Source organism: Varanus komodoensis, unplaced genomic scaffold (assembly GCF_004798865.1).
Source record: "Varanus komodoensis strain SLA01 unplaced genomic scaffold, ASM479886v1 scaffold1, whole genome shotgun sequence".
NCBI lineage: Eukaryota > Metazoa > Chordata > Lepidosauria > Squamata > Varanidae > Varanus > Varanus komodoensis.
The window spans coordinates 74,326,964-74,340,625 of NW_025335268.1; the positions used below are offsets into that span (position 1 = coordinate 74,326,964).

General features: G+C 54.1%; 1 protein-coding gene across 5 annotated transcripts in view; it reads right to left on the bottom strand.

The window, feature by feature from the left end:
* The window catches only part of NRF1 (nuclear respiratory factor 1), a 74,777-nt gene that overhangs the window by 14,938 nt on the left and 46,177 nt on the right, over window positions 1–13,662 (bottom strand). For all 5 annotated transcript variants that reach the window (XM_044429285.1, XM_044429263.1, XM_044429295.1 and 2 more), the window contains exons 7-10: window positions 13,062–13,256; window positions 10,436–10,537; window positions 7,390–7,547; window positions 4,635–4,759 (exon numbers count right to left, since the gene is read on the bottom strand). In XM_044429285.1, the coding sequence (XP_044285220.1) occupies window positions 4,635–4,759; window positions 7,390–7,547; window positions 10,436–10,537; window positions 13,062–13,256 (580 nt within the window). The remainder of the gene's footprint in view (window positions 1–4,634; window positions 4,760–7,389; window positions 7,548–10,435; window positions 10,538–13,061; window positions 13,257–13,662) is intronic.

Sequence of the window (13,662 nt, forward strand, 5' to 3'; positions counted from 1 at the left end):
CAAGCCCGTGGCAGACGCAGGCTCCCTCCAGCCCTGCAGGGACCGCACCACGTTTTGGGTCCGGAAGAGGGTCCCTGGGTCACGAGACAGCTTCCCTGCCGGGCCCCCTCAGCCGCAGCTGATCAGCAGATGGCCGCTGCTCCGGCCCGGCCTGCGTGCCTCCTGGGTGGGTCCTCTAGAGGAGGACCGTGGTGCGCAGGAGTCCTGCAAGAGAGCTGAGAAGGGCATGCACAGTTCCTGCCGGCAAGGAGTGGCCTCCAGGAGCTATTTAGGGCACCGAGCGAGCAACAGGGCATGGCCGGGGGGCGGGGGGGGGGGAGGCTGGCAGCATGCAGCACCCCCTCGCAGAGGGGAAGGGAAGCTGCTTGGCCCTGCAGCATCTGGCGACATCACAGCAGCGGTGAGCAGGCGGTCAGCAGGCCGCGCAGGGCACCAAAGGCACCGCACGGCTGCTGCAGCTTTCAGGAAGGGCCTGGACCGGTCTTTGCCTTTTGTCCTGCCTCCCTCTGAAGGCACCACAGTTGATCTTCCAGGCAGTCCTGCAAGCAGCTGTGGGGGGGGGGGGAGCCGTTCACATGACCTTCCCAGCTTGGGATTTGACAGATCGTTCAATGATGCTACTTTCCTCTCTATTTCTGGAACCTGAGTGGTCAATAAGGGAAAAGGCTCCTAGGCCTTGTGGCTGTGAAGCGATAGCTGCTAACATCTCAGTGGCCAGAAAAGCGGGGGGCATGGCTTTCGGCAAATGTGAGTTCAGGCTTCAGTGACTGACAGAGATCCCTGCCCGTTCACTGGCAAAACTATAATTAAACAGAACAACAACAGAAACAACAATTGTGCGATATAAGAGGAACTAGCACATTCATCCAGTTTCTAGCATTCAGTCCAGTTGCAGAATTTAACCTTTTCTGGCACAGAATTTGGATTAACCTGGTGCGGAATTTCAACTTTTCAAGTGTGATGTACACTCAGTTCTGTCAACAAGACCCCCTCTGGCAAAGAAAAGCGAAGGCTCCTCAGATTCCCCCAGGAGCATGCGATGCAATGAGGCAAGAGGCCCGCTCTCCTCCTCTGAATTACCCACACCGACCCTTGCAATCTGCCATCCTGGGAAGGAGGGCTGTTGGGCAGGGACCACTGTGCTGCCTTTTCCCAGCAATCCCCCCGGCATCCAAGAGGGGCCAGTATAGAGATTATGCAGCCTGTAAAATAAACTCAGGTTGCGCTGGAAAGAGGGCAGATCTGCTCTTCAGCCACCCAGCTGCCCAGCTTCTCTATCCTTCTGCCCCTGCTCCTTTGTAAAATGTGGGTGCGGACCTTAAGCCCGACTCTACGGACCAGATAATGATAGGGCTGCTTTCCTGGAGGAAAGAGCTTTAGATCGACGGAACGTTGGCAGAACTGGCCAAGAAGACGAGGTCGGTTCAGAAAACCACAAGGTGCTTAACAAGCCCACTTGTTTGTGTGAAATCTAGGGCAGAATGAATTGGCTGGTTAATTCCATTGCCGGCTAAGATTCTTCCTCCCGCCTCCGCCCAGCAGATGCAACCAATTGCATCGCCTCCCCCTTAATCCTCTGTTCCGGCCAAGCTCCACGCTGCTGAGGCCACCTTGATTGGCCGCACGAGGATGCCGGGGCGGTTATAACTGGGCAGAATCCTGCTCGGACGCTGAGGGAAAGGCCTAGGAACGGGGGGCAACTGGCCCATGATGCCTGCGTGCAAAAGCTCAAGAGAGAGGCCCGGGTGCTGAGCAAGTAACGCACTGCGCTGCTTCCCCAGAGGGGAGGAGGTAGAAAAGGGTGGCTTCCGGAGGCGCCAGCCCCTGCTCCAACCGGGGAAGGGGCTCTGCCAGTCAGGCGGAAACACTGCAGAGGTCACAACGCCTCCAAGAACTGCCCCCCAGTTTAGCCAGGGGCTCCGTTCATGCCTGCCTCCAGGGGCCTGAGCAACTGAGAGGAGAGAGGAAAGGTTGCAGGGCCGGAAGAAAGCAGCGAAGCAGGTGGCTCCCCTTCATGCCAGAGCTGGCACCTGGCCCAAAGACCGGGGCCAGTTGAGCCATCCAATATTGAGCAAATCGATAACGCTCCGAGATCGTTTTAAAGCATTTGCTGTATTACAACAACAAAGAGTTACTTCGGCCATCTACAGATCTGATGCTCTTGCGAAGCACGTGAACAAAATGGCTGTTATTGAGAAACAGTGCAATTTTTAAAGGTTGCTAAAAACGTCTCTAGATCCACGTCCCTTCCCTCAGCCAGGCCATGTGCTGGGCGCACCCCGCCCTCTCCGGCAAGCAGAATGCAAGTCCCGGCGTGCCACTGCCACGCGTGGCTGCTTGCATCCCTGCTGGGAGGCGCTGGCAGTCCAGTTGGGTGGCCGGCTGGAGAAGCTCGGCTTCAGTGCCCGACTCGCCGCAGGACCAGGGGCCAAGCAGCTGCCCTCTTGCCCGTGCACACAAGCGACACCACAACAGCATAAACCCGGGCAAGCTGCCACCAACACATTATCCTTCTTGGAATATTTGACAGCATTGGACCACAGTCAAATAACAGGTGGCTAACTGACGATGACTCACCAGCCCAGCATCCCTGCCTGATGGACAGCCAGGCCTAACGGGAGCAGAAGCCCCCTAGTTCCTGGATGCACGAGGAAGGAGGGCTCGGGTGGCAGGTGGGCAGCTCTGTGGCGGCCCACCTCGACCTTTCGTTCGGAAGGGATGCCAAGGAGCTTCCTGGGCCGCTTCCTGCAGTGTGCCAGCAGGAGGGCCCGGCCGAGGCTCGTGTGGCCAGCACGGCTTCGTTCCCCACCGCCGCTGTGGCACAGGGGCTGCAGCAATCTGCTGCAAGGCGTGAGGCAGTGGGGGTGCGAGCAACACCGAAGGCCAGGCCGGGCTGCTGCATCAGACTGAAGGCGGGTCCCCCCAGCCTGGCATTCTGCCCCCGACACTGGTCAGCTGGGCACTTCCGGGAAGGCAACAGACCCACTCTCGTGGGAGTACCCCACGGCACAAGGGGCATGGGTCTCTTGGGGTCTGACTGACTGCCATACATTTGGGGTGGAGATGGGGGCGATGTTTGCCCCAGGTCAGGCTAGCTTCTGAGGCAACCGGGCCAAGGAAGAGCGCAGGTTCGTCAGCGACGGCACCAGCATGACCTCTGAGCCTGCGCACGATCCCAAGTGCAGGCAGCCTTCCCCAAATGCACCAACATGCTATCAAGCCCCTCTCCCGTATCCTGCAAGAGGGGCAGGGGATGCCATGCCAAGTGGCCCTGTCCCTCCAGCCGGGGGAAAGGATGCAGCGAGGCGCGCTTGCTCGGTGCGGCAAGCGCCCCTCCGCCCCCGGATGCCCGTCAGACCTTTGGTCGAGGACATCTTCTGTTGGGCCAGGTTAAAGCAGCTGCTTAGGGCAGCCTTTGCCAACCTGGTGCCCTCCAGTTGTGCTGGACAACTCCCATTCTGCAGCTGGCGAATTATGAGAATTGTGGTCCGACGCATCTGGAGGAGCGCCAGGTTGGGGAATAGCCTGGTCTGTCCGTGCTGCTCTCTGCTTGGCAGGGTGGCGGCGGCCGCTTCCAAGGGTCTCCCTGTCACCCATTTATCACAGAACGTGCTTTTTGTGACTTTTTTAACCAACCACATGGCAGTCTGACCTCTTGGGAATAAAGCCGTGATGCAATAATTAAGCAAACGAACAGGTAGGGACATTTCTACGGTTGTTACCTGCTCCGAGGCTGCAGCAGGTAAGCGGCAGAACAAAGCTCGGGGCAACCACGCGCGGGAAGCCATTCTAAGCTGCCTTGTATTGATTCGGCCCTCCTGTCCATCAGACCACAAGAGAGCAGGGCCTCCGGGTAATTCGTAGTAGATCACCAAGGTTTTTTGACTCCCAGTAGTTTCAAGAGGACAAGGTAAATTGCAGGGAGTCTAAATTGCTAGTCTGGTGCTAATTGCTTATTTTTCACTAATTTTTCAAATTAGTAACAGGTTGCTTTTGACCAAGTTCTTGCTCCATTCCACTGACCAGTTTGAAAATATTGTCATAAAGCCCCTGATCTTTGGTAATCCTAGTTCATGGAGTGCAAGAGGTAATGAACCTGCCCCACAAACCACCATTTTGTGTTTGGCTCAGGACACTAGTCCTCAGCATTGTGGCAAAAAGCAGAGTAGATCCTGCCAACCCGAAGCCTGCGCATCCCTGCTCTCAAGCAGCACCCATTCCAAAGAGAGGCTGTGGCCCTTCCCCAACCCCTGCGGCCAGAGTCCTTTCACTCAGGAGGCTGGGACTCCACTCAGAGGCCTTCCGCACACAGGACTTGTGCTCTGCCACCGACCACTGAATCCCTCGAGTCTCAGAAATCGTGCCCTCAAATCTCTTTGCATGGAAGAATCATTCCACTGAGAATGGACTGTTAAAAGAGCGGTGCCAGGCTTGCATCCTCTGCAACCAGAGAGAAACCTCCCCCGAAAAAAGCTATTTCCTTTTGAGATACAGAACTGGCCAAATGGGTGGATTTTGCTGGGAACCTCCTTCCTTGGTTATGGAATTGGCCAGTGAAACTTTGCACCGGATCTTCCGTCCAAGAGCATGGAGAAACCTAGCAGAGACGCACTGCTGCCTCTGCGTCTGCCTACCGTTTGCATCTTGCACCCCGGTGAGTGCCCCGACGGCGGCTGCGGTTTCACCGGACAAGACGATCTGCCCTCCGCCTTGCAGGGTGGCTTCCGCAAGCGTGGCGACGGCATGGGCAGCGGCTTCGCTGCAAGAAAAAAGTGACAACGCAGGCGGTTACCCAAGGGGAGGTGTATGACCTGGGAGAGACCTCCTTTTGCCCAGCCTCCCCCGACCAGGAGTTCCACCGGGGGGTTGGACTACAACACCCCACATGCTTCCTGCTGGCTGGGGCATGCTGGGAGCTGCAGTCCGACACCTCTAGGCAGCACCAGGGTGGCTGCGCCGAGGCAGTTCCTCGCGCCCTTACGGACGCCTCTCAGAATGGGAGCATGTGAGCGATGGTCACGGAGCTGACAGTGATGGGGGGCCGCAAGGACACCATGCCGAAGATGCTGCTGAGATACAGTGTGGGAGGCCGGAGGGAGAGAGCGGAAGGTGGGGCGGGGAGCCTGGGGAAGCCCAGGTTCTACCCCGCCCAAGGCCGCCGTCACATTGCGAGAGCTACGGAATCTGGACACACCTGGTTCACTTGTGCTACGGTCCAACTGAGAAGGGGGGATTCGCTGCATTGTGTCCTCTGTTTCCCCTTTCCCAGGCAGAGGCTGAGGCAGACGTGACATGCGCAGACATCTTCCCACCACCCCCTGGAAGAAGAATGCCTTCCTCTCCCTTTCTCTCGCATCCCCACTGCCCAGTGTGACAACTGAGAGCCGCCATCTCTCCCCGGCACAATGAGCACTCAAGCCAGCTCAGGTGCTGGGAGGTTTGTTAGAACGATCTCACGGGACGCCATTAATCCGCTGCCGTGAGGAGGAGGCCGGCACGGGGGCCTCGTTTTCCCCACAGCAAAGCAGCCCCTCGTGCCACGCCTGTGCCGCTGCAGAGCCGCTCCGTGCAGCCAGCCCGCAAGCCACCGGCGGACGACTGCTGCCGACGGCGGTTGCAGGGCTGCGGCAGCCGCCCTCTGCCCCCACGGCACCCGCGCCTGTGCCCTGCGCGGTGCTTGCGGCGCCTCCGCCCCAGCCACGCAGCTCCTTCTGGATGCTGCAGCCACGGACTTGCGCACGGAAAGCTGCCTGCGTGGAAACACGGCAGACACCATCACGGCCGTCACCGCCTGTTATTTCCTGAGGGGGGGCGGCAGCTGGTGCGGAGCAGTGGCCAAGCGCTTGACTCAGAAGCCAGGAGGGTCCCAAGGCTTTAAACAAGCCATTTTCTCCTAGCAGTGTGGCGATAGGAATACCGGCTGCACCCCAAGCACTCCGAGGGGAACGGATGCGGAAGGTGGCTCCTTGAGGATGGAGAGGCTGAGGGCGATGAGCGGCCTCTGCCTGAGGAAAGCAAGGTCCAGAAGCGGGCCAGTCCTTGGCAGCCCGCTTGGGTGCCCCCTGAGTGCCACACGCCCCTCGGCCCGAGGTTGCAGGGTGCCCTGTTCCGTCCCACTACTACGTATGCATCACCCTGGCCTGTTAAAAGCGCCCTCGCTCTGAAGAAAACCGACTTGGGAGGAGGCTTGCGGGTTCGCATCACTGCAAGACTGGCGGGGTCTGGAAGGAGGCACCCGCGGGCTGGGAGAGGCAGCTGGTCCGCTGCGGCACTCGCTTCCATGGCGGTGCCGGGCCCAAGGGAGCAGGGGCTCTGCTCATCGCTCCCCGTCCATTAGCAGGACGCGGGACATTTGCATCCACCTCCCTGCACACACGGCGGGCCAGACAGCCCCACGACAGCGCCTGCTGCTTTCCGTCAGAACGCTGCAGAACAACACGCTCTGTGCTTGGGCTGCATCAGCATGTGATGGTACCCTCTGTAGGAGAATGACTGAAATTCTATGCAGCTGGGATGAGTGACGGGAAACATTCCATGCAGCTGGAATGAAGATTAAACCAGCCCACGAAGTCCCATACAGATCAGCGTGGAGAGCAGAATGCCGGCCCGAGGGAACTCTGGTCCGGCCTAGCATGCCAGTTCTTCTGTGAACTGAGCACCAATAAGCGCTTTAACTTGTTAGAGAACATCACTTGAAAATTTAACTTGCTCTTGGCTTAAACTGGATCTGAGACGAGAATGAAATGGCACGGCTTGACTTCTGGCGGAAATGGGGCAAGGAATGTAGAACAGAATTGATCAGAAAATGTGAAATAGTAAAAGAAAACAGAAAAATGCATGAGTATTGGTAATCTGACACTATGGCCAAACATTTTGATTTCGACTATTCATAAGAAATGTGTTAAAATGTGTTAATGTTATAGGGTTACCTACCGCATTTGAATTTGATCTTTAAGTTCATGCGAGGAGTTTAAAAAAAAAAACAGCATGTGCTCTGTTTTAGGATTACAGAGCCCTCTAAGAGAAGGCAAACTGCCTTGATCAAAATAAATCTTGGTAAAAGCCTAGACAGAGGAAGACTTGCTTAATCACCTGGTCTTCATGGATCATAACAGATTTGCTATGACCAAAAGCTATACTGGGGGGAGGGGGTGGACTTGGCAAAGGTACCCAGTTGAGATTCCCGACAATTCTGGACAATTTTGGCCATTGCTTATGACTTGAAGATTCTTGCTTCTCTCGCAAGTGGTCCTGGAGAGTGTGGACAGCCAGGAATCCCTCCGGAACCCACGGTGAAGCGGCTCCACCTCAAGTTGTTGCGCCAGGTCTGACTGAGGAAGCTTCCCCACCCCCACCAGCGATGGCCGGGACTGCTCCGTGCCCGCCTACCTGTTGAGCGCCATCGTGACCGTGGCCCCTTGCTGCATCTCCTGCGATGCCGCCACGGCCGCTTCTGCCAAGGACGCCACTGCCTGCGTGGCTTCTGAGGCCTGTGTGGTTTGGATTGTCATCTCCCCGCCTTGTAGAGTCGCCCAGTTCTGCTCCACCTGGTTGTGGGGAGAGGATGAGACACACATTTCAGAACATTGGCCGTCTCCCAAGAAACTGTTTTTGGAGCGCTTCTCACGTCGAGGTTCAAAGACACAATTAGCACCCTCTTCTGCCTCGGTGTCAATGACAAGTCAATGACGGTGCCCACAGCTGGTTCTCTGGTGCCCGAATGAGCTACAGTCTTTCCAAAAGAGACTGTGCTGACATTAATCTGGCATTTGGGAAGGGTTGCAGACTTCAGGAAATGAGAGAAAAGGAATCTTTAATGCAAGGTACAACGTGCTGTCTTTACACAGCACTGTTATCTCACTCTGCCTCAGTGCTGACCAGTCGATTTGGCAAGGTTGTCAGAAGTCACGTGCTGCCATGCCAAAGCAGGCTTTGGCCTCTAAAGCATCGTAGTCTGGCACCCTCCAAGCCCCCAGTGCTCCTGGCCAAGCTGCCCGGGGCCAGTGGGAGCAGCAGTCAGGCTCCCGGAAGGTCCCAGATTGCGGGAGGCTGCTCCAAAGAGAGCATGGGGAGCGCATGTCAGCCCAGCCATGCACAGGAACCGCCGGGCATGCTGCGACGGCATTCGTGTTCACATTACTCCTTAGCAAAAGTGCCCCCAGCGGCATGCCTCTTCCCGAGGAATTGCTCAGGAATTGCGCCCTTCTTCTGACAATCCCCCAAGTGCACGAGGATCTCAGAGGTGCTGGGGCAACAAAAAAGGCTCCTCGGCTGGAGAACTGCAGTTGGTCAAGGAGCAGCCGGTTCTGCATCAAACAGGCTGTTGACGTGACCCAGCGGCAGGCAGCTTCCTGCAGGGCTACGCTCAAGCATAAGCCAAAAATTCAGGCGAGGGAGAAGGTGCCTGCTTTCGCTTACACAATGGGGGGCTTGTCTTCCAAAGCCTGAATCTGCCTTGCTGGATCTGAGGGAATTGTCGAGGCCCACGTCTCAAACAAAACAACCTGTTTCTAGCCGGTCTTTCACATGGAAATGCCAGCCGCTCTGGGAACAAGGCTGTTTTGTGCTGCCCCCTATCGCCCTGAGAATCCTGTCTCTCTCCAGGACAGAGTGGGACTGAGCTCTCCGCTCTGCCACAAAAGGCCGGCAGCCCTGGGCTCTGGTCCAAGAGGAGAACGGGAGAAAGAACAGGCCTTTTTCTAAAGTGGAGCTGGAGGCTCAGCACAAAACCGCTGGCAGCTGAAGAGACAGGTATGTGCAGGACCTCCTCCCCTGCCCAGCTCTAAGGAATGTTACTGGCTTTCACACACTGCGTTTCTTAGCTCTGAGACTGCTGACTTTTCTTCCTGAAATACTTTTCTGCCTTTTTCAATATGTTCTCCTCCAGATGTGTTGCTGGCAAAAGCATTCTCAGCTGCAGGCATCTTCCCAAGGAGGCTGTTTTCGAACTCTTCAGGCATTGCTCAGCATGGTTTCGTGGCTGGCCTCCAACTCCCACTTAGAAAGAGGCCTGATCCTTCTCTTGTTCTCCTCTTGGGCTGGAACCCAGGGCTCTGCACTTTTTGCGGCTAATCTCTCTGCTACCTGCCGTTGTGGTGAAGCTCATGATCTAATCCTGATTCCATATCCCAACCGAAATTGCATTATGTCCATCTGCTGGAGACTGTGAGCTCCTAGAGGAGGGCCCTGCCTCACTTTCTGCCTATTGATTCAGCACCATTGTGTCAAGTGTTATATAAGGTTCACATTAATCACAAAGTCAAGGGTAAAAGAGAGAGAGCAATGGACCAAAAGTTCTGAGCTAGAAAGTCAAAACCTCACTTTGCCAACTGTTTTGAGAACTACTTCTAAGATGGGCAGCGTGTCTTGATAAATTCACTGGCCCAGATCTTCAGAAAATATAGGAAGCCCGAAAGACATTCAAGCAAAGGCTTGGCTTGTTTGTCTTGTATAAAAGCTGCACCCAGATGAAAATGTACTCTGATAGATCCATTTACCTTTCTTTGCATGCATGGATCTGTGCCCATACAGACATAATATATAATAACTGTTTTATATATTGATTAGCTGTTTGACTAGCAGAAAAAACTCCCGCAGTAGCCACAGAACACCCAGGGTGGTTTCACACAATAACAAGAAGTCATGGTGAAATGTTACCCCTGTGGGTCGGTGGCGTTGTCTGGATCCAGTTCCACAGGTCTTGCAAGGTAGGATTAGTTTACTGAAACCATAGAGAGAATCCATGGCCTGTTCTTAGGTTTCCATGTTTCGTTGTGGCTTCTCTGCTCCTCAGGATCCAGGAGTACCACTTCACCACTGTTTGTACGGAAACACCATAGAGTCCCCCCTAGCAAGAGCGGCCACGGAAGTGACCGATTCTAATGTTTGATATCTATGGTCCTCAGCTCCCTAGCAACATATACACCTCTGATCACTGTGTTCCCATTGGCCAAGTGATGTGCCCGCTTATTTTTGGAAACAGGGAGGGAGAAGTGGAATCTCTGAAAAACTGTTGCTTTTATTTAATAGAAATGCCTGCGGATCTGGAGTGGCTGGGAAGCGCTGCAGGAGAGGGAGGCAGGAACCTGCTTCAGAACTGCAGCCAGCCTACCAGGAAGAGGCTGCTGCAGTCCAAAGGCAAGACTAGAGAAAGGAAAGGGATCTGCAGTGAGGCCAGGAAGATGGAGAAGGGAGCGAAGAGGCCACGCTGCCTCGGTAACCGCGCGATCGTCTGACAGGTAAGTTCAGGCAAAGATCTGCACTCCATGGAAACAGAAGCACCATTGTTTGCTACGTCATGCGATCCCAGCCCGAGTGCGCTGTATGTCTCAGAAAGCTAAATGGGCTGAGATTTCAGAAAGGCAGAAATGTAAGATGTACGTGTAAAATGTCCTCAGAGTTATTTGGTTTTGTCAGCTAACAAACTAGCCCTTACCTCTCCATCAGTTACCGCGGAGTAGTTGACCTGTGCGACCGTAACTGTGGTAGGCAATTCGGAGGCATCTGCTAAGGTGGCCACTGTCGCCCCTGTGCCCACCTGCAACACAGAACCACAGAAAGGTCGTCGTGAGATGGACCACTGCGCTTTTGGCTAAGGCCACGTGCAGCATGGGGCCGAAGCCAGCAATCACAGACGCCCACCCGTGTGCCCATGTGGATGCTTGACCTGCTCCAGTCTTGCAGCTGGGGGTGTTGGTTTAGAAAAAATAGTTCAAGTGAGAGAGAAAATGCATGATGGAGACAAGCCATCTCTATACTTCTTGTAAAGTGTATTACCTGTATGGCACACATACACATAGCTTCTCCAACCTGGCACCCTCCAGCTGCCTTGCACTACAGGTTCCATAATCCCCCAGCCTCCATAGCATTGTGGTCTAGCTCAACTGAAGGGCACCAGCCTGGGGGAGCCCAACTTATAAGCCAAAGCTTGAGAAAGCTCATTTTGCTTAAGACACACTGAAATCAGCTAGAGGGCGAGTAACTGTGTCCCACTGTCTGGATCAGGTCCTTCTCTTCATCGCCATGGCAAAGCATTGCCGTGCGCGAGGCACTCCGGATGCACCGGTTGCTGTGGATCCCGTTCCACGGACTGACATCTGGATAAGTGCACTCAGGATTCCACACGCCACACCCTCCTCTAGAAATTAATTATTTGGGCCATCACGTCCAGACCTGCAGCTCCCGGCACAACCCTGCCGTTGTTCTTCAGCTGCAAACAGCAAGCGCTTGCACATCATCGCAAGGTTTGCTTGCAGTCTGTGTGCACGCCCCACCAGGGTTTCTCTGGACCCATGGATGCGGTGCATCAGCTGTGGGTGGGGCCGCTTGAAGCGTCGCATGAGTTACAACCACTGCGGCAGGCACTGTTTTTGATCCCATGTTTTAAAAGCAGTATTTTAATTTCAAAATTCTCTCTCTCTCTCTCTCTCTCTCTCACTTTTATATACCACCCGAACAGCCCAGAGGGCTCTCTGGGTGGTTTACAAACATTAAAACCCCACCAGTCCTAAACAAATAAATAAATTGGCTACACCACAACTGAGTATAAAATAACATGGTTAAAATGAATTAAATAAATATACCATTACAATTAATTTATTTTAAAATATCGGTCAAATAAAAAGGTCTTGACCTGGTGCCGGAAAGCATATAATGACAGTGCTAGGCAGATCCCTCTAGGGAGCGCATTCCATAGTCGGGACGCCACCGCAGAGAAGGCCCTCCTCTGGGTACTCTGTCTCCTGACCTCTTTCAAAGAGGGTTCCCGGAGGAGGGCTTTGCTGCCAATCTTAGGGGGCGGTAGGGTATGTAGGGAAAAAGGCGTTCCTTTAGGTATCCTGGTCCCAAGCCAGTTAGGTGTTTTTAAAATGAAGGTGATACATACAGCTAAAATGCTATAATGTGTATTTCTAATGTGATTTCTAATTAGAACTAGGAGGGCAGTGAGCAGAAGGGGTTCTTTTGTTTGTTGTTTGGCAAGTCAGCACCACCATGTTATCATGTTGTAGGGCTCGAACGCCAGAATACAGAAACTAGCGTTATAGGCACTACAGCACCGCATTTCTCGTTCCCCCTGTGAAGAGAGGTGCAGTGGTGTAACACCCCTAGTGCCTATTATATCCATTTTCTATTGTGATGTTACGGTGCTGTACCTGGGCCGCCACCCGAAAAGGGTGGTTTAACTGGGAGTCCTGCACTGAATAGGGAATTGGCCCTAGTGGCTCTCTGGCCTCTTCCAACTCTACTGTTCTTTGATTCCAAGAACATAATGCAACTGATTTTTTTAAAAAGATTAAATAAACATTTCTGCTCAGTGCCCTTCTGATGGTGACCAGAACAGGCAGCTTTCTTTAAAACACTTTCTGAAAATTACTGTCATGGTGTTAATTGCGCCTCTTTTTCATTTTCTTCCTTAAAACATTCTAACCAGAAAATATTTTCACAAGAAAGAAAAGACAGATGAAAGAAGCTCCCCGAAAAGCAGAAAAAGTCCCAGCACAAAAGTCATGAAGTACGTGTACTAAGTTGCGATAAATTCCCTTTTCCCTACTGACATCAAAACCACACCCTTGAAAAGAGATGAGAAAGTAGCACTAAAGACATCTAAACCTGTGGATGCTGCATTTCTCTTTTGTTCTTATGGGGGGAAAACCAGACTGTCTGAATAAAGGCAGAAGAACCACAGGGAAAATGCAGAATGAGAATGCTTAGATGACGGCGCTGTGTGGATGCCCCACAAAAAGTGGATGAATGGAGCACAGTAATCCTACACCAAATCCCTGGATGGGAGAAACACCATGCCCTGCACGTCACAGACACGAGTGTGCTTCCTGGAAGTTGAAACGTACTGGCTCTGGAACTCTGTTTCCGGGGCCACAAGCCCAGTGTAGGATTGTACGACTAACATCAGCTGAGTGTACACGTAATGAGAGTTTTACTTAGTGCTGTGGAACGAGACCCAGGCCACACACCCTTGGGGTCTCAGCTCGGGGCTCTGGGCTGTAAAGCCCGCTTCCGACCCAGAATCTGCCCTCGGAAGGAAGGAATGGCACGGCCCTCACCTGGATGAGCGAGACTGTGCCGTCGGGGTTGCTGAAGGTCTGGACCACAGTTTGGGACGGAACCAGATGTGCTATACTGTGTGTGGCTGTCGCCGGCTGCGTCTGCTGATCCTCAAATGCGTAGAGCAGGTCTTCCCGGCCGTGCTGCTTGTAGCAGTTCTTGACAATGGTCCTCAGTGCCTGAGTCCAAGATACCTGCCGGATGGAGGGGGGCAGAGAGAGAAAAGGGCTCAGGCCTTCCTGGGATTCTTTCTGATCGGCACTGGCAGCAGAAACAGCAACTCACACATAAAGAACTGGCTGGCCTCGGCAAGTGTCCTGAAGGGAGAGGTGGAGCTTCTGGGAAGCTGTAGCCCGTCAGAGCAGGTTTAAAGCAGAAAAAGGCTCCTGAGAGAGGCTCAAATTGAGTCTCAGACCCCGGGAATCCCCACCTGTGGACCAACTGCTTTCAGCACTTTTTAGAGGCCCTCGGATGACCACGGCTGCTGTGGGACCCGGGCAGGCTTGCTCACCCATCCGGAGCCTGCTGCCACATGAAGGGGCGATTCTAGCCTTCACTAGTGATTGTGGGAACAGCATCACCGGTTTATCACACTCTAAA